Here is a 21,148-nt window from a genome sequence, read left to right on the forward strand (position 1 = left end):
GAGAACCACAACTAATTTGTGTATGTTAATTTTTATATCCTGCAACTTACTGAATTCATTTATTAGTTCTAATGGGTTTTTGTTTTGTTTTTTTGAGGAAGATTAGCCCTGAGCTAACATCTGCTGCCAATCCTCCTCTTTTTGCTGAGGAAGACTGGCCCTGAGCTAACATCCATGCCCATCTTCCTCTACTTATATGTGGGACACCTGCCACAGCATGGCTTGACAAGCAGTGTGTAGGTCCACACCCAGGATCCGAACTGGTGAACCCCTGGCCACCGAAGCAGAATGTGCACACTTAACTGCTACACCAGAGGCAGCCCTTATAATGGTTTTTTGATAGAGTCTTTAGGGTTTTCTATATGTAAGATCATGTCATCTGCAAACTGAGACAGTTTTACTTCTTCCTTTCTGATTTGGATGCCTTTTATTTCTTTTCTTGCATGATTGCTCTGGCTAGGACTTCCAGGACTATGTTAAATAGGAGTGGCGAGAGTGAGCACTTTCGTTTTGTTCCTGGTATTAAAGGAAAAACTTTCAGCCTTTCACTGTTGAGTATGATGTTACTGTGAGCTTGTTTGTGTAGTTTATTTTTGTTTCATATTTGTTTTTATCAGAGAGGGAGTATAGTTTAGTGCATAAGACAAGCATCAGATCGCCACATTCAAATCCTGATCCCACCAGTTACCAGCAGTGACCTTTTGCAAGTTACTTTGATATTTCTTCATATTTCAAAATATAGGTTTGTCCAATACAAGGCATGCCAATGTGGATTATTCAGCAGTCCCATAATATTCTTCAAATACTTTCTAGCATTTTACATGCAACCTAAAATGTCTTCTGGCTGAAGTACCAACAAGAGGCAGTGCAGTGCACAGATAACAAACTGTGAGGCACATCTGGGGATGTTTGCTAGTGTCATTTTATCCTGTTATAACCCTCGAATTCAAACAGAGAAGGAACTGAACGGGAGTAAATTAAATACCGGTAGGTACATGAGTTTGTCCGTGTGTTTCTAAAGCGTTTTGCTTCCCCCTCCAGGTCGCGGTCTCCCGGCAGGACAAGCCGAGGTGGAGATGATAGAACGTGCCCGGGAGAAGCGCGCTTGGGAGGCCACTCTGCCCCCTCTGAGTGACACCGCCCAGTTTGAGAAGAGGAGGAGGATGATGAACGTGATGGAGAGGAAGGAGTGGGCCTTCAGAGAGCAGGAGATTGAAAAGTAGGTTCTCGATCCCCCGGACAACTGCTTCTGCACTAATGAGAGTATCGCTAATACTTTTGACTGTGAAGCATTTTCCCAAAGGCATGGGTTTAAAAGCAACCCTCAACACGGAGAGATTCAGGAGCAATCGCTCTATAATTTTCTCTTCAATAATATAAAAAATGTGTGAGGCCCTCTTTGTGAAGTTCAGCACGGAACCCAGATTTGAACAATTGCTCAAGGCATCTCTGGTTCTTCCCTTCCCTTTTCTCTTTGGTATCTAATCTTGACTGTCATAGAATTCCACTGATTTCTGCAAAATGTCTTTCAAACCATCCCTTTCTGTTCATTCCCAGTGCCACTGTCCCTAGGCCTTGGCCCTCTTCATGTCCCACAAACAGCCTCCTAGCTGATCCTGTCTCTTCATCCCCCTGGTACTGGATTCACCATCAGGACACCTTGGAGTCTAGCTACCGCTAAAGGGACATTTTCTATTTAAAAGACAAATTGTGGACTTCTTCAATTAAGAGATGAGCTTACAGCACATAAAGAACAATATGCTGAGGTACTTCTGGTTGAGTTTTAAGTCATTTTAACTGCTGTATTTTCAGTAATGAGGTTGTCCCTGCAATGAATAGGAATGATGAGAACCAAAAAATCTACAACTCCCTAGCAAGAAAGGAACGAAGGGAGCTGGTTGGGGTTGTCCTTTGTTCCGGGCTGTGCTGAAGCACTTTATTGCTCATAGCAATGCTACCAAGGCCCCTGACAGTGTGCTTACACACAGGAAAGTTAGAGGCCAAGAGAGTCAGGGACCCAGCATGGTTCTGAATTCAGCGTATGTTTGTATTTTTAGAACACCTTCTCATTAAACCTCAATCCAGACTGTGTGATGTTTTGGCAAAAGCTTGCAATTTAATAGAAAATAATGTTTGGGGCAAAGTAGGTGTCAGATATCTAATCTTGTCTGCAGAAATTTAAGTTTCTTGCTGTGATTTGTAGAGGTATATTCTTGTCAGAAGAACATTAAAGTGTTAAAAATGTATTTGACCAGAATGAAGATATCACCTGGGAAAATGAGTACTTTTGTTAAACTGAGGTTAATTTTAATAAACATATTTTGAGTCCCTCCTATCTGCCAGCTCTGTGCTGTGAGCTGGGGAAAGAGGGAGGCCTAGGAAAGCGCTGTGCCCTCACACACTCTTTATAGTCCTCTGGGGCAGGGAGTGGGGGCTGGGAAATGGGCAGGGAGGTGTGTGGGGATGGGGCAAAAGACCTCCAGACCAACACGTCTCAGGCAGGGTCTCTCAGGTGATGTGCTGGGGAGCTCAGGCGAGAGAACAGTTAGTTTGAGGTGGGTGGGGATTTGGGGGAACTTCTGAGAGGGAGTAGCCTTTGAGCTGGGAACTGTTGAAGGGTAAGAGCAATCAGGTGGAAGGTAATATCGGTGGTGATGATGGTGATGATGATGATATTCACAGAGCACGTAACACTTGTAGAATTCTGACTGTGTACCGGAGCCAAGTTCCAAGCCAGTAGTTCTCAAAGCGTGGTCCGCAGACCAGCAGCATCAGCATTACCTGGGAACTTGCTAGAAAGGCACATTCTTAGGCCCCATCCCAGACCTTCTGAACCCGGGTGGGGCACAGCAATCTGGGTCATAACAAGCCCTCCAGATTATCTAACGCATGCTCAAGTTTGAGAACTACTCTTCTAGCACGTCGTGTGCATTCACTCATTCAACACTCACAACAACCTTATGGGATGGGTGCTATTATCGTGTCCATTTTATGACTGAAGAAGTTGAGGGAAGTGATGAAGTTGAGAACTGAACCTAGGATTTCCAACTCGAGAGGGAAAGGTGACTTTGGTGTGTGGCTTATTTTTTAAAATGCCTGCCTCTCCACATTCACTTGTCACTCCTTCCCGCCCTCCCATGTGTATTCACTTTGAGAAGCTCCACCAGTATGACAGGCTGGCTCTCTCTCTGGTCCTTTTGAATAGTGCACTCCCTCTGCTGAGGCCGGACTTCTCCCTGTCAGTGTGCAAATCTCAGTCCTTGTGTGTCCTCAGGCCTGCCTTCCCCACCATCCCCTCCTTCCCCCATCAACTGGGAACAGTGCTGGACGTGAGTGCTTTCACGCTTCTTCCCCCACAGAAGTCTTGTCACTCCCCTGGTCTGGTATTCATCCCCTTGTATTGCAAATGTTGGTTTCTATGCCCCTCCCACCAGAACAGTGCTTCCAGAGAAGGCGGTTTACCTTTCTTCATTGTTTGTTCCCTCCCTGGCTTATGGCGAGTACTTAATAAATATTTGACAAATGAGCGGCTGAATGAATTACTGTATGAATTTTTAAGCAGGAGTAAATTGTTCAGCTCTCTCTTTTAGGAAGGAAGATCTTGATAGCTATGTGGAACAAGACTGGGGGTAGGAGAGACTAGAGCAGCAGCTAGAGTCCAAGTTAGGAGAGGCATGACAGGAAAACGTGAGCTGGGGAGTGGATACAAGAAGGTTTTTAAAGGAGGACTCGTTAGACAAGGGAAGAAGTGTAAGAGAAGGGGTAGATTTCTGGGGGAACAAAACGAGTGGGTTTTTTTTAGGTTGTCAGGGGATAGCTGGAGATTCAAGTAGACAGAAATTCTGGCTCAGAAATATCTGGGCTGGAAGTACAGCTTTTGAAGTCATCTGTGCATAGTTGTATATGCATGAGCAAGACAGTGCTGGGAGAGCCAGGGGACGGTCAGGGGAAAGGCAGCGATCGAGCACCTACCTGTGCCAGACGCTGGCATTTTCACATTCGCGACGTAGGATAGCATAACACACCCTCATTTTCTCTTCACTCTTCCTCTTACTTAACCCTCCAGCAGTACCAGTCGCCCTGGAATTGTTCATTTAGACTTATCTGCCTAGAGAGCCCTGTTTTTTACCTCCCTACCTGGCACCCTCTTCCTTGTCCTTCAGAACCATACCCAGACTTTTTCCTATAGAGGCCCTATAGTTGCCTCTTCCAAACCCCCATTCATTTGTCACCCTTTGCCACAGTGGTCTTTTGAAAATAAATGAATATGATACCAGCCCAAAGATCCTGTTTATGGCAGGTGTTGCCTTTCTCCCTAGCGGAACACCCTGTTTGAGATACCATATACTTCTTGATGTTTTGTGATGTATTTGAAGATTGCAGGAGATTCGCCTAGAAGTTCTAAAGCAGCTGTTGAAAAAGCGTGACGAGAATCAAAATGAAGTGAACATGAAGCACTTGAACGCCCAGTGGTCTAAACTGCAGGAAGCAAAGGAGGCAAAGCTGGCACAAATTCAGCGTGCACACGTGTCAGGTAGCGGCGTGGCGTGCACAGTGGAGAGTGTGGAAGAGTTGGCTTTGCTTTGGATCTTTGACCAAACCTGATTTAACTATGCTATAATCCTTTTTGGGCCCTGGTATTATTAAACCGGTAAGGGATGGGGGATGAGTTATGTTTCGAAAGTAGAAGAGTGGAGGGAAATTTCTCACCAAGAAGATCAAGTAATGATGTTCTAACAGGTAGTTGAGTTGTGGACATTTTGGGGCATGTGTGTGTAGGGGTCGGCTCCTCATATTCATGGGCTGGAACCCTGGATAATCCTGTTTCTCAGCCTTTTTTTCCTTATTGTCTCCTAACAGAGACATTGATATCTTTTTTCTACTTGCCCCCTGCCCATGAAATTTTAATACCATCAATATGCTGTATATCTGCTTATGTACTATGTCTGTACTTTATACATAAGAGGAGCCAGTAGAGGATTAAGAATGACTAAATAAAAATTTTAAATAAAAATTTAAATTAAAAAATGTTTAACTTAGTAGTATTTAACTTAACTTTATAGCTATATTTGCTGAGTAAATTTTAATATACGGTAGTCCCCACTTATCCATGGGGGATATGTTCCAGGACCCCCAGTGGACGCCTGAAACCACGGATGGTACTCAGCCCTATATATGCTATGTTTTTTCCTGTACGGACATACCTATGATAAAATTTAACTTACGAATTAGGCACAGAAAGAGATCAACAATAACTAATAATACAACAGAATGATTATAACAATATACTGTAATAAAAGTCACTGTAGATCTTAGCAACCTCAGCATATGATTCTTTTCCTTTCCTTATTAAGTCAAACTTTCACCTTTTCGCTTAAAGGAAGCACTTTATGGCTTCTCTTTGGCATATCCAAATTGCCAGCGTTACTACTCTTGCACTTTTGGGCCATTATTAAATAAAATAAGGGTGACTTGAACACAAGCCCCGTGATACCACGACCATCGATTTGATAACCCAGAGGGCCACTAAGTGACTAATGGACAAATAGCAGATACACCGTGGATGTGCTGGACACAGGGATGATTCATGTCCCAGATGAGAAGGAGCAGGACAGTGCAAGATTTCATCATGCTACTTAGAACAGCACACAATTTAAAAAGTTATGAATAGTTTATTCCTGGAATTTTCCATTTAATATTTTCAGACCACAGTTGACTGCAAGTAATCGAAACCATGGAAAATGAAATCACAGATAAGGGGGAACTACTGTAATTTATTTGCTTATAAAAATTATAATGTATCAATTGTATGTGCAAATTAGTGATTTATATACATAATAGGAATGTAATCACATTTAAAAAAAGCATTCAAAATTGTTATTTTTCTAACAAAAGTAAAATAATTATAAAAATTAAATTAATTCCAGGGCTGGTCCAGTGGTGTAGTGGTGAAGTTTGCATGCTCCACTTTGGTGACCTGGGGTTCACAGGTTCAGAACCTGGGTGCTGACCTACACACTGCTCATTAAGCCACACTGTGGTGGCATCCCACATACAAAATAGAGGAAGACTGGCCCAGATGTTAGCTCAGGGCCAGTCTTCCTCAAGCAAAAACAGGAAGATTGGCAACAGATGTTAGCTCAGGGCCAATCTTCCTTACCAATAATAATAATAATAATAATAATAATTCCTTAAAAATTATTTTTAGTGAACTTAACTTTTAACTTTTTCTTGATGTGAGAAAATAACTTTTAACTTAACTAGCTGCTAGGTATGCATTTAGATATTGTCAACATTTTTTCTTTTCAGTACTTGACATAACTAATGATGGGTTGACTTTTTGTTTTTTACTCCTCCCTCTCTTCTGCCCTCTGGTTTCCCATCCAAGTACTAGCCAGGCCCGACCCTGCTTAGCTTCCAAGATCAGACAAGATCAGGCATGTTCAGGGTGGTATGGCCATAGACTCCCACCCTCTGGGATCACCTCCCAAATAAACTACCCGCAGGCACACCTTTGTCTCAGGCTCTCCCTTTGGGGGAACTGAGGCTAAGACACAACTCAAATATCACTACCTCAGAGAGGCCCTCCAGGACCCCTCAGATAAGTCAGGGCCCTGTTACCTGTTCTCACTGTTATATGCGCCTGAACTTTTTGTGTGCGTGAGAAAATAACTTCTAAGTTAACTAGCTACTAGGTATGCATTTAGACATTGTCTACATTTTTCCTTTTCAGTATTTGACATAACTAATGATGGGCTGACTATCTTTTGTAGATAAATAATAAAAATGCAAACTGTTTTTGTTTACTTCTAAAACCCCAAGTCACACACAAAAGTGCTGAGGATCAAACATAAACAGCATCCATCAGGCAGCAGGGGCACATGCAGGGGCACGTGCACCCCTAGCAGTGTGACTTCACGATCGCGATGTGGTCTTACAGCCATTGGGTGGCATAGTGCAGAGCCTTCTGAAGGGGATGGGCTGTGACAGGAATGGAGGAGGAGCAGGAGGAGGCAGGAGCATGCCTCCTTGATGAGCAGACTCCTGACGGGCACCCCTGAGCTCTTTCCCTCAGACTGCCAGACAGTTCTGAAGGCTGCAAGCTGGGATCCATTCTGCTTTATTTCAGTGTTAGCCAAGATGGACAGAGATGATCGAAGAACCTCTTGCCTTCTCTTTCTCTTTTTTTTCTTTTTTAAGAGATCATTCATTTCTTCTTTATATACGTGTTTTTTCCTATAACTTATTTTTTTAAATTGAGTAACATTGGTTTATAACATTATATATGTTTCAGGTGTACATCATTATATTTTGACTTCTGCATAGACTACATCATGTTCACCACCAAAAGTCTAGTTGCCATCTGTCACCATACACATGTGCCCCTTTACCTCTTTCTTCCCTCCCTTTTAATTATTCTCCCGGAGAGAATAACTCTCCTAGTCTCCACTGAACATATATTTTTCAGTTACTTTGAGTTTCTTTCATTCATTTAACAAACTTTTATCGAATACCTCTTCTTGGCCCAGAACTTGGAATGCAGTTATAAAAGATTTTTGATGAGTACTAGTTAAGGACACTAGTTGATTCAGCTTGTCACTCCCACCTGTCTCATCATAATCTGGGCTGTGCAGATGCCCTCTGATTTTAGTGTCACATTCTGGCTACAGTGAGTGGTCATCATGAAACTCATTCAGTTCAGTAACTTCCCTGTGAATAAAACTAGAACTGGTTTACTATTCTGCATTTGGATCATTCAGAACAATATTTTGGAGATAGTCATGGAGGTATGTTTTGTTTTAGCAATCAGAAAACTTATGGGAAAGGGAAAGAATATAGAAGGAAAGTTGGAGAGAAGAAATATCATCAAGGATTATTCTGATTATGCATCACAGGTCTATGGACCTCTGTCACGCCTTGGTCGTTTCCCAGACAACAACTCAGAGGACTTTGTAGTAAAAAACCTCTATCTCAACACCTATGAAGGTAAGTAATTTAAATAACTGCAAATCTAGTATAAGAGGGTTATCTTAGAAATGTAAATTAAATATATAAAATATAGCAATTTAATTTAGATTAAAAGCTAAACAACAAATAAAAATGAGTAAGAAATAGCAATGAATACATTTAATATTATTAGTCAGTTCGTACAAACCAACAAAAACTATGAACACCCAAATAAATGGATACACTATACAAAAATTCATCAAGGAGTAAACTCAATTAGCTCCTAAACATTTAAACATGTTTAATATCACTAATAATCAAAGTTATGCAAAAACGAAATAGAAAAAGCTTTTATACCAACGTTATGAAGCAAACAAGAAATATATAATGAAGTCAGCCCTTTAAGAAGAAATGTCAGAAGACTAGTGGGCAACAGGATGGATAAGCAGTGGATGAGTTTATGGGCGGGGCTATACCTGTTATAAAGTCTGAGAGGCTTATTTAAATTATTTAAATTTCAGTTGACAAGTTGAAACATCACATGGCCAAGATCATGAGTCGATGGTCACACTGTTGAACGTGTGGACCATCTCCAGAGCAAGATATGCTACGTCGGTGTACATTCACTTTGGAATGGTGGTGCCATGTATCATATGATCGTTAATTTTCTATTGGTTATTATTGTGGAATTTATTACCTTTTTGTAGGGCAGCGTTTTCATTTTAGAATGCATTTCTCATTTTATAGTCTAAGTCACTGAGAACATGAGTTAATTATACAGAAATCTGCCTTACATTTTGGGGACAATTCAATTATATGAGATACACCTTATCAATAATTCCAAATGAAACCACTTGGCAAACAGCTACTAAAATCAACAATATGCTTTCAAAATGCTAAATTTAAGCGCCAGATGCTAAAAACATGTACTTCCTTCCCATAGGATTAGTCGAACTTGAGTCATGTCTCCCGGATTTTGTGACTCAACCCCGCATCAGACCTCCAAAACCCAAAGTCACTACCACCAAAGCTGGCTTTCTAAAGAGGGCAGCAAGGATGGACCATGAGCTGGCAGAAGTTCATCAGGTATAATCCTTATCTGGACGACAAGATGCTTCTAGTGAGAACTTTGCAGAGAAAAGCTCCACCTCAGAAATTGCATGGTGTCTTGAGCAGCAGTGTCCAGCAGTTCTCAACACATAACTCCTTGCCTCTGCTGTGCGGAACCAATGTGGTTTTTTGTCTCATTTCAAACTGTAGGAAAACCTTTTGTAGGTTATTCTGCCCATTTGCAGAAGTCATGTTACTTTCTAAAACTGTTTCTGACTTTGGGTCTTCATACTAAAATCTGACACTACATTGAGGAGTAGCACATTTCTAGTGTTAGGAATTACTATTGCTTTTAATAGTGTAATAGGCCTCATTTTCTCCCTTTTAGATTTGTTAACAGAGCATCAGGAAGAAAGAGAGTCATGTTCAACCACTTTCTCATTTAGTTTAAAACTCAACTAAATGAGACAGTTACATGGTCATCCCCACAAACCACCTACACAGCAACCACCAGCTGGTTCTCTCTGTTGTTAATTGGACTACAGGTGTAGGCTTGGATACTTTAGAATTCGTGATTGTTGATAGTGGTGTTCAATCTTTAGCGCGCATCAGAATCACACGGACGGCTTGTTAAAATGCCTGTTGCTGGGCCCCATTCCCACTTCCTGATTCAGTAGGTCTGGGGTGGGACTGGAGTATTTGTATTTTTTACGTTTCCAGGTGATGCTGATGCCACAGGAGCCACACTTTGAGACTCACTGGTTTATGACATACTCTCATCACTGGTCCATGCATGTTTGTTCAGTTGGTTTTAGTATTAGAATAAGAATCCATGAGAGTCCATACTCAAGATAAAAATTAGGACTTTGACAATAATTATGTATATCTATGTGGTTCTTTCCCGCCTCATCCCTTTGTCTCCATCTACCCATTCTGAAGTCTATGTTCATCATTCTGTCACTGTCTGTAAGATTTTTTTTATACACTCTTTATTAGGTTATGGAAATTCCCTTCTATTTCTGATTTACTGAAGCTTTTAATCATATATTTATGTTGAATTTTATCAAATGTTTTGTTGTATCTATTGAGGTAATTATATATTTTTTCTTTTTAAAATTATTATTGTGGTAAGGAACATTTATAATTTTTCACAGGTATCCTTACATACCTGGCATGAACCTAATGTGGTCAAGGTGTATTATTTTTAATACAGTCATGCATCACTTAACAACAGGGATACGTTCTGAGAAATGCGTTGTGAGGCCATTTTGTCATTGTGCAAACATCAGCGAGTGTACTTAACGCAAACCCAGATGGTATAGCCTACTACACACCTAGGCTATGTGGTACTAACCTTATGGGACCACTGTCGTCTATGTGGTCCGTAGTTGACCAAAACATCATTATGTGGTGCATGATTGTACATTGTTGGATTTGGTTTGCTAATATGTTGTTCAGAATTTTTAGCTCATGTGGAAGAATAAGAGTTTGGGGTTTGCTTGCAGACACACGTGACAGAACCTTTTGAAAACTTTTCATTTTAAAATCCTCAAAATCTTTTGATTAAAATGGATACGCCTGGAACGTGTGCTGTGCATATTCAGTGGTTAACTTCTCCTTAGGAACATCACAGCATCCCTTGAGAGATACGAGCACCCTGGTTTGGCCTTTCTCAAACTGTCCTAGCATAGCCATAAAGAAGATTTTTCTTTCGGTTTTTTTCTTAAAGATTGGCACCTGAGCTAACAACTGTTGCCAATCTTTTTGTTTGTTTTCTGCTTTTTCTTCCCAAATCTCCCCAGTACATAGTTGTATATTTTAGTTGTGGGTCCTTCTAGTTGTGGCACGTGGGACACCGTCTCAGCGTGGCCTGACGAGTGGTACCCCATCCGTGCCCAGGATCCGAACCTGTGAAACCCTAGGCCTCGGAAGTGGAGCGCTCGAACTTAACCACTCAGCCACGGGGCTGGCCCTGAGAAAATTATTTCTGATTGATAGTCAGGTCTGTGGCCTAAATCTGGTAGTGGAAGAAAATACAAAGGTATGGAATGACACTAGTTGGTGTTATTGCAGGTACTGTTGGAGAAGAAGAATAAGGTTCTTGAACCAAAGAAACCTCCGCGCTTTCTTCAAAGAAAGCTAATTCCCCAACCTCGGCTCCCAACTCCAACCTTGGAAATGGGCTCCAATGTAAGTTTGAAACTTTTCCATTTGAAATGCTAAATTCGGTATTGCTGTCTGTTTATTCTTAGGATAGTTTGGGTTAAAGACAAACCTAATTTAACAGTGTTAATTTCCCTAGATCTGACTTATGTTGCCTTTATTTTTATGTTTCAAACATCACACCACACACACACACACACACACACACAAACAAGCAAAAGAAATGAAATCAAATCAAATCTAAACCCAGTCCTTTTCAAGGATACAAAATATTCTCAAGAGAAATAGGTGTCAGAAGGTAATTCTCATGTATGTTAAATAAAAAAAGAAGATCAAATGATGATCAGTTATCATAACTCTTCCCACATGGGGAAGTGGCTGATAACAGCTGGAGTCGGAGAGGAGCAGAAGGCCAGAGGTGTGAGGCTGGCTTCTGAGGTTAGACTGGCTGAGAGTTCACCCTGACCAGGGCGTACCTCACCTTCATAGATCCCCAAACTCAGCCTGGGCAAGGTACCAGAGCTGGTTAGGATTTAGACTGACTAGGACTAAACAAACCAACAGGAAACTGCTAGAGATGCCACAATGCAAATTTACTGACTTTTGGAGAGAAATAGAACTGCCTGGTGGATCAGGATGTTCCTCTTGGCAGGCCAGCCCGTATCTCCCAGGACAGGGCCATTCTCAGAAGAAGCCAAATTGTATTCAGAAAGTTGTTCTGCTCTGTCAGAGGGAGGGGAGTTGACAGGAGATCTCACTCACGCCTCTGATGGGTCAGCTCTGTGGAGGGACTGGAATGCTCCCACTGACTGGCCTGGAGGTGCTTCTGGACAACATCCCCTTTTCTAGGCTTCGCGCTGACCGGTGCCTGGGGTTAACATGGTGACTTTCACATGTGTGCATGCCGTTGATTCGACTGTTGCTTTCTTTTGCATTCAGAGGCATCTTAATTAGATTTGCAGGCTCTGCTCTTTCTGCTTTTGAAACATAATTATTTACAGTAATTTTTGCAGATGGCTAATCTTGTCCATTATATTCTGATTTTCCCAGCTTGAATAAATTCTTATGAGAAGCACCTCACTCTAGACTGTGACACAGACTAGCTGTGTTCTTTGTCTACTCATGATCAAACATGAAAAAACTATTGCAAAAGGGATGTTATAAGCAATACTTGCGCTTCAAGGAGAATTTGCTGGAAAGGAGTATAGAAAAACGAAAATGGCTTATTTTTCAGGGATAGCATGACTGGGTTAATTTTTTGCTCTTGATATGATTTGTTAATATCTTATTTCTGATGAAAAATAATAATGAATTTTAACAATGCAGTAAGTGACACTGAAAATACTTTATGTTCATTGAGAGTAGGGACCATGTTTGATTTCTCTTTAAATCCTCCGGCATCTAGCACAGTCTCTTTTTCTTGATATAAGTCTTCAAAAAGATATTTGATGCTGACTGCCGCTCTTCTCAAGCTGGTTGGTTCTCCCTTTGTTCTTTTAGGAAGAAGAGGATATAGAAATGGCTGTGATCTACCTGCAAAAGTTACTCCGAGGCAGAGTTGTTCAGAACATGGTATGGACGGTCCAGCCGCTGGCCCCGTGCTGCTTCTCTGAGGATAGATTTAGAGGATGCATATGTGCTGGTTCCTTGGGGTGAATTCCCTCTTGCACCTTGCTGTCCTGTGGAACTATGCTCTTGAATCACTTACCCATTCCCTTCTGTGGCCATAGTTTGTCCAGGTGGGTGGCATAGCGTCAAGGGGAGAAGGGACCTGCCAGCTGTTTGCCACAGTTGTAACCAAGGCACTGCGAAACTAAAGTCGTCCTTGGAATTGCTAAATCCACCAGTTTTCTTACCTGAATATCGACTGTTCAAGCCTCACAAACCAAGCAGATTCCCTGATTTTCCACAAAGTCATAGTAAAATTATTTGAGTTTACATATAGCTAGCAACGCCTGCATAATAAATGAAATATCTAAATAATAATAACTACAGTTTTGAACCCCTACTATATTTTCGCATTATACATTCTTTGCTTTTCATATATAATCTCATTTTTTTTTCTATCAATTACTCCATTTTATAAGCAAGTAATGTGAGTCTGAAAGAGATTATGTAAACTGCCAGCAAATTCAACTCTGGTCTCCTGACTGTAAAGCCTTCACTGGATTATCTGTGCTGCTAGAGCAAGCACACTTACTTACTTCAATTTGAAAATGGACTGATATAAAGTCCCAGCTAAAAAGCTTTTTCTCCCCAGACAGCTCTAACTCTTAAGAGGCTCAGTGATGATGAGGATGTCTGGGAAGCTGGGGGAGCATCTTGTGCTCAGCATTATTCTTTACTCTCCTTCCAGTTTTTTCCTAGGAGAAATACCACCATTAAGTTCAGACAGCGGGTTATGTGTTTCAAACCAGGGGCAGATCTCTTGGAGAAGAAAATACGGCCATGAAAAATCCCAACCCCAGGCTTCTTGGGGAAGGAGCACAGGAAACGAGGGGAAGGTTCTAGTTTCTTAATATGACCTTATAGTTGTCACCTTGTCTTTGAGAGCCATTTTAAGAAATTGAGTAAACAACTGTCTGATCACTAAGCTCCTTCTCTGCCTGAGCAGCTGAAGGAGAAAACAGGGCTGGATTCCAGCTCTGTGGAACATACCTGCTCTGTGTCCCAAAAGGCAGAACAGAACCCACTGTTCACAAGTGCCTCATAGATCACTGCGTGCACATCCTCGTGCCTGGCACAAGGGATACTAATTTGCAAGTCTCTCTTTGATTTGATACAGATGTTTGAAGGGAAAGAAAAGCGACTGGAGTTGATCCAGGAGCTGCGCACGAGCCATGCACTACAGGAAGATGACAGGCTGGTGAAGAAAGCCGAGAAGCAAGTCACCCTGGCCTTGCAACGCCAGAGGAACTTGCATGAGCACAAGGTTCTTCCGTTTTCTTTCTTGTTACTTTCTTCTTACATTTTCGCCCTTGAGTTTTATTATTGCACACGCAACGTTATAATAACAGTAAGTATGATGATGCAAAGGAAGCATCCCGGAAATCCCACCACTCTGTCACCATCAGCATTTTTAAACAATGCCTCTGCAGCCCATAATTTGAATGGGGTGTGTCCTCACTGATTTGAATATGGTCTTTCTTTCTTTGCAATAAAAAAAAAAAAGGAAAAGAAAAGAAAGCCCACTTTTCTTTTTTTAAAGATTTTATTTTTCCTTTTTCTCCCCAAAGCCCCCCGGTACATAGTTGTATATTTTTAGTTGTGGGTCCTTCTGGTTGTGGCATGTGGGATGCTGCCTCAGCATGGTTTGATGAGCGGTGCCATGTCTGCACCCAGGATCCAAACTGGCAAAACCCTGGGCTGCCGAAGTGGAGCGTGCAAACTTAACCACTCAGCCACTGGGCTGGCCCCGAAACCCCACATTTTAAAAGGATTTTCCTTCCAATTTTTCTTAAATATTTATTGACTCAACTATATTTCAGGGGGAGCTAAGCAGAATGAATAAGTAATAAAAGCAATAATAAAAAAGTGAAAAATGAGATTTATTTTAAAATAACACTTATTTGTAAGTTTTGGAGCTGCACACAGCATGCTGGGTTAAACTGCGTATTCAATATGTTAATATCTCATGCTCTTCTGGGACTGTCATCATGGCCTCTAAGCTCTGTGTCATCTGACAATGGCTAGTATTTGCAGCTCTGACCCAACAACTGTAAATATTTTTCCTTTTCTGGCATTTGTCTATATTTACACAGTTTTTAATGTTATCGACTTCACCGTAAATACACTTTTACTATCTCTCCCAATTGTCTGTAAATCAATGTGAAAAAGAATTGGTTTGCACAGAGTGTAGTCTTAGGAGAAAGTAAACTTACGGCAGAGTTAACGTGACCCATCTTTGGTAACACACGTAACTCCCGTGCTGTGTGGGATTGGGCACAAATGGTAAGCAGCTTGGAAACGCGCACAACGTTATTCCTCTTACATGACAGCGGGACTCTGAATGGTCCCCGAGTGTTGGCGAGTTGGTGTGGGGGAGCGGGGGTGAAGGTTACAGGCCATGCGACCCAACAGAGAGACCAGAGAAAGCAGAGAGCGTGGACACTGGGGTCTCTGAACCTGGAGGTCTGAGAGCTGTGGAGACGATGGAGCTGGGGCTGCGCTTCTGTTCAATAGGGGGCAGAATGCCCTGGAAGCACCAGGTCTCAGGACCTGGATGGAAAAATGCCTTCCTGGGGCCTTTAAGGTTTCTTTCTTTCTTTTTTTCTTTTGGTGTGGAAGATTGTCCCTGCGCTAACTCTGTGCCAGTCTTCCTCTATTTTGTATGTGGGACGCTGCCACAGATGAGCCGTGTGGAGGTCCGCGTTCAGAATCCGAACCCAGGCCGCAGAAGTGGAGCGCATCAACTCAACCATTGTGCCATGGGGTCGGGCCCTCCTTTAAGGTTCCTGATTACAGACTTTACCAGATGCAGCCGAGCCAGTCCAGGCTTTTCAACTCCTCTGTCCCGTTTAGTGGATACATGCTTGACTGCTATGTTGGCTAAGAGCTAAGGGAGGAGCTAATGAGAAGAGCAGTCACTTGGCCAGGGACTGACCCTGCTCCCCTGCAGCTGTACCTGGATCCGCCAGTGACATGCAGGGGTCTGAGGGAGTAGGCACCTCACATACCCCTGCAGCAATGCTGAGTCTCTCCTTTTCTCCTCTTATATTTTTGTGGAAAACAGCCTGGAAAATGCACGGTTCCCAATTATGTAATGCATGACGTGATATGATCACAGCAAACTCACCTTCTTAAATGTTTTTACTTAATTTTCAAATTAGATTGTACTACCTGAGTATACCCAAATTTCTTGCCGAGAGAGAAGGCTAGACCTGAATAGGGAGCCATCTTGGGACTTTAAAGGTTGCATCTGCCTCTGAGCAAGGGAGCTTGTGATCCCAGGAGATAGGGGAGAAAGTGTTTGTGATCTCTGGGCTGAATGACACTGTTTTTTTGTTTTTGTTTTTTTTTTTTAAAGATTTTATTTTTTTCCTTTTTCTCCCCAAAGCCCCCCAGTACATAGTTGTATATTCCTCGTTGTGGGTCCTTCTAGTTGTGGCATGTGGGACACTGCCTCAGCATGGTTTGATGAGCAGTGCCATGTCCGCGCCCAGGATTCAAACCAACGAAACACTGGGCCGCCTGCAGCGGAGCGCGCGAACTTAACCACTCGGCCACAGGGCCAGCCCCCTGAATGACACTGTTTATAAATGTAAGGAGCATCTTAGTCTCGCCCTTTCTTTCCACCTCTCCCTATTATAGATGTAAAGCTGAACTTTGTGGTTGGAAAGTATGTGTGCGCAGGGAGGTGAGTAAGGATGAAGATGAGGGTGTTGGGGTCAACAACCACACTTGAATGGCCGTCTCACCCAGTAGCCACACCACCTTTGAGACCTGTAGGGGCTTCCTGCCTTCAGATACAAAGCAGAGTGGAACTGAGCACAGAGGGAGAGCTGTCAGTGCGACAGCAGCCTGTGACTGGGCGAGGAGCTCTTTTCCCTTATCCCCGAGGATAGAAGAGGGAACAGGATGAAGCTGCAAAGGATGCAGTCTTCTTCAACACTTACTCTCCACGTGTCAAAGCAGGACAGAGGGATCCATCAATCGATACTGTGGCTCATTCCTGGCCGGGAACTCTGGGCTCCTATTTTACCTCAATAATTACACAGATAGGTAGGCTTTTTCCTGCTGTGTTTCAAAGATAGCTCTTAATGACTTTGAATTTATTTAAAAGAATAAAAAGTTACCACAGTTATCTACTTTCATGTTATTCAACATCTTAAAATTCCTCAGACTTGTGTTAAAGGACCAAGCATTAACAAATTAAAAGGTATCATGAGTGAATTTCTAGGAGAGTCTATTTTATTGAACTCCAATATTATCTTTTAATAAAAACCTTGACATTTCCCTTCATGTCTGGGAAGACACAAGCATTTTACCTTCTGGATAAAATGTTCTTTAGAAACATTCTGTGTGGATGCTAACAGCAGTGTTTTGCTAAATCCTCTTCATAACTGAAGGACTGTAATCCATCAGTGACTGATGAAGCCATCTACTTTCTCATGTCTGCGTTTGCATCATAAGTTTTCCTATTAAGAACCCTTGGGATCGGGCCAGTCTAGGGATAATATTCCTATTGAAAACTAGGTACATTCTGAAAGTAAAGTGGCTGTCAAGAGTTCTGGGTAACCCAGCATCCCTCATTATAAATCACCATTCTTAGTGGGATTAGTATCCTTACAATCTTATTATTATTTTCCAGGTGTCACTGGTGGAAAACCATTTGGCTGGACTGGAAGGAAGGGTGCTGGCAGACATGTTTGACTTCCTGTCCAAAGAGCTGGTGAGACTACAGGAAGAGAGGAGGATCCATGCCTTCGCCATGCTGGCCGAGCGACAGCGGAGGATGCGGGAAGCCGAAGAAAGTGGTCGGCGCCAGGTGGAGCAAAGGCGCCTGCGGGAGGAGGACCAGATATTTAAGGAGGCAAGTGCGGGCGGCTGGATGGCTGGAAGCTGTTTGTAAGGAGCCAAGTCAAACCAAAGGAAACTCATGATATAAAACGGCAGTTGTTTTGCTTTTCATTGTGTTCAACAGATATGTGTTGGCTTCCGGCTATATGCCAGGCACTGGGCAAAGGCATTGTGTGATACTTTGGAGGGAAAAACCAGACATGGTCCCTTCTCTCCTGGAACTTAAATACTATATAACATGCAAGTAAGAGTAGAATTAGAAAATGTAATAAGTTTCTTGAAGGAGACAAATGGGGTCCAGTGACACATTTAAACGGGTTACTTTGCTTGCTGTGAGGAGAACAGGTTGGAGGGAGCACAGGCTGGACATGAGGAGACCGGGAAGGAAGCTGTTGCAGTAGTTTAGGCCAGAGTGAGGAAAAGGGAGAAGTGAGTATGACATCCAGTTTCTGGCTTGAGCAACTGGGAAGATGATGATACTATTTCCTGAGGTGGGAAAGCTGAGAGTGGCATAGGTTTCTGGGCAGGGGCGGAATCAGGAATTTGTTTTATATTAAGTTTGAGGGATCTTAGTGGAGGTATCATTTCAGCAGATGGATATACAAGGTGGAATTTAGAATAGAGGTTTTGGCTAGAGAGATAAACCTGAGAGCGTACTAGGTTGTTAAATTAGAATTCTGACCAAGACACAATGGATGTGAAATTCCCAAGTGACCAAGATGCAAACTGAGAGGGAAGTCAAGGAGCCAGTGATATCTCCACACACTCTCGTCCTCATCGAGAATCGAAAAGCTCACGTGCTACAATTGGAGGGGATGTGTGAGAAGATTTCTTTAGAGGGAGCTGTGCTGTGACTAATACTCCCCCTAAAAACACACCCCGAGGTTGGGGGGACCTCCTTTTCCTGTAGTGATTGGAGAGCTTGATCTGCATTCTTTCAGTGAGGGTGTCTGACCCCCTAGAAATGGAGAGGAGGGAGCTGGGCTCGCTGGCTGCTTTGGAAGTGGGCACAGAAGAGGCTGCATGGGTGGCCAGCATGCCCAGAATATGTCAGGGCAAATCCTGTGTGAGAATTTCCCTTGGACCAGATGTGGGCCACAGGGGAAAGTGAGGAATTTAAAAAATTCCTGTCCAAGAGGGCTGTCTCAGTTGTATATGTGGATACCTTTGAGCTCCTCAGATTAAAAAAAAAATACTATGTCAATTTGGAGTCTTCTTATTTGATCTGAGGTTTCAAGGATTTACCGATTCCTGTGGAATTAGGATTGATCCCTGAATAGTATTTGGTGTGTGTTTTTTAAATTAAAAAAAAATTGGTTAAAACTAAACAGATTGCCCTCTCTCTATACAGCTTAAGAAGTTTGGGGTTATATGTTGTGAAGTTCAGCTTCTTAACTGGAGTGGCAGATCATTTACAATGGGTAACAGCCTATAATAATTCATATTCTAGCTTCCTACCATCCTAACATATTTTGCTTCAAAAAGAGTTACTGAGTAGAAATTATTAGCAAACCAGAACTTACTATCCCCTACCTAATATCACTAAGGAAAACCCAGTGGGGTAGGAAGAGCCAACGAGAGTGAGAATGGAAAGGAAAGGGACAGAGGAGCCCCTGTGCCCAAAAACATGGGAGGGAGGAGCAGGAAAGGGCTTCTGGGAAGGTATATTCTGAATGGGAACGACCAGGACATGTCGGCCATGTCAAGGAAGGGCAAGGAAGGGTTAGGGGGACCCTTCCAGCCTGATTTACACATCATTTCTGTAAAGAATGTAGCCAAATGGACCCAAGACTCAAATACCATCCATCATTTAAATTCCCAATCTCCCTTCTTACAACCCTCTTAAAGATGAACATGCTTGCACATAAATATACCAAAACACAGAAATGTATACATTAAGTAAATTTCCAGAAAAATAACATATGCATATTGAGAAACATAGACAAAGTCATAAACTCACATTTAAACGCATACACGCTTTTGCATGCACATGCGCAAAGATAATCCAGTGTACACAATATTAGCAAGCAAAGACTTGGAGGAACAATCATATGGCTACCTATGTTTCCTGGTTCACTCGTGGACACACAAGCACAAATGCATCCAGAAACTTACACATTTATAGAGATATATGTAAACACACAATTACATATAATGCTAGAGGTGGACCACAATAAACTTCCCATCTCTGGGTATTATAAAACTCAGCTGTCTAATTGTTCCATACAGGTGCAACTTGCTTCCTGAATAAGACAGAGTGCTCTGCGAGAGCAGGCACGTCGCACATCCCTCCGTGCCTTCCACAGCACCAGCATGGATCCCTGTACATAATAGAAATGGAGCAAATATACTTTGGTTGGCTGGTTGCTTGGTTGAGACTGTATTAAACTGGTCATTGGGTCTCCCCCACAGGGAAGGCAGAGGGACTCACGGCCACGGACTCGGCATGTGGCGGGGAGATATAAAGTAAACCTCATGTACTCAGAGTCCTGCTGCAGTGCCAGTCGAGAAACGGGCTGAGTTGTTACCGAGTCCCAAGCATTATCTCAGATACAAAGAAATATTCAGACATGAAATAGAAAAGTGCCCTCCCCCCATGGAGCTCCGAATCTGTTGAGGAGTCGGGATGCAAACAAAACTAAATGTGCTGCACTGGGTGCTCGCGGTCCTTCCTGTGTGTCCACCTGTGAAACAGGCAAAACTAAATTGTGCTGTTGACGGGTGCATACTCAAGGAGCAAAACTCTGAAGAAAAAGAAGTGTTTACCATAAAACCGTGAGAGTGGGAAGGGGCGGTGGTGAGGAGGAAGCCACAGCGGCCTGCTGGGATCCTGGCAGTGGCTGCACGGGTACTGGCTGTACCCTAGTTCATTACACTGTACATTGAGGTACTCTGCACCTCTCTAAACGTGTATTCTATTTCACAGTTTCAGGAAAGCTTTAGCAGGAAGCAGCCCAAGGTTGATATGATTGTTCAAAAATTTCATCAGAGACCTAGATTCCTTCTAGCTTTCTGCTTTTCTCTCCCTAAGGCCTGGCCGTCATGGCAGTTTAAGATGACTTCTGGTGCTTGGCATTATGTCCCTTTGAAATGAAAAGAGAAGAGAAAAATAAGCTGTCTTTCCCTTTAAGAATCCTTTCTAGAAAGTGCAGAGATCACTTCTGCTCATGCTATGGACTTTGCCACAACTGTGGGTGCTGGGAAAGGCAGTCTTCATTCTAGGTGACTGTTGGCTCAGCTAGAGCCCAGGGGTTCTGTTATGTAAGAGGAAGAAGAGAAGGAAAATTGGGAAATATCTCTTAGTCTCTGCCGCAGTTAGGTAGTTTGACCAGGTCACACTGCTGGTGAGAACAAAGCCAGGATCCGAAACAGGGTTCTTGACCGAAGCCCATGATCTTTCTGTGGTGTTGTATTGCCCACCCCGAATAAGACTCATATTCTAAAATGGGCTCGATGGGTGTGGGCCGCC

General features: G+C 42.7%; 1 protein-coding gene across 3 annotated transcripts in view; it reads left to right on the forward strand.

Annotated features, from left to right (window-relative positions):
- Positions 1-21,148, forward strand: part of CFAP91 (cilia and flagella associated protein 91) — a 62,371-nt gene that overhangs the window by 27,775 nt on the left and 13,448 nt on the right. For all 3 annotated transcript variants that reach the window (XM_014838162.3, XM_070508927.1, XM_044771538.2), the window contains 8 exons: positions 1,042-1,219; positions 4,377-4,534; positions 7,804-7,986; positions 8,891-9,033; positions 11,071-11,187; positions 12,661-12,732; positions 13,946-14,092; positions 17,471-17,692. In XM_014838162.3, coding sequence (XP_014693648.1) covers positions 1,042-1,219; positions 4,377-4,534; positions 7,804-7,986; positions 8,891-9,033; positions 11,071-11,187; positions 12,661-12,732; positions 13,946-14,092; positions 17,471-17,692 — 1,220 coding nt within the window. The remainder of the gene's footprint in view (positions 1-1,041; positions 1,220-4,376; positions 4,535-7,803; positions 7,987-8,890; positions 9,034-11,070; positions 11,188-12,660; positions 12,733-13,945; positions 14,093-17,470; positions 17,693-21,148) is intronic.

Source organism: Equus asinus, chromosome 5 (genome assembly GCF_041296235.1).
Source record: "Equus asinus isolate D_3611 breed Donkey chromosome 5, EquAss-T2T_v2, whole genome shotgun sequence".
NCBI classification, from domain to species: domain Eukaryota; kingdom Metazoa; phylum Chordata; class Mammalia; order Perissodactyla; family Equidae; genus Equus; species Equus asinus.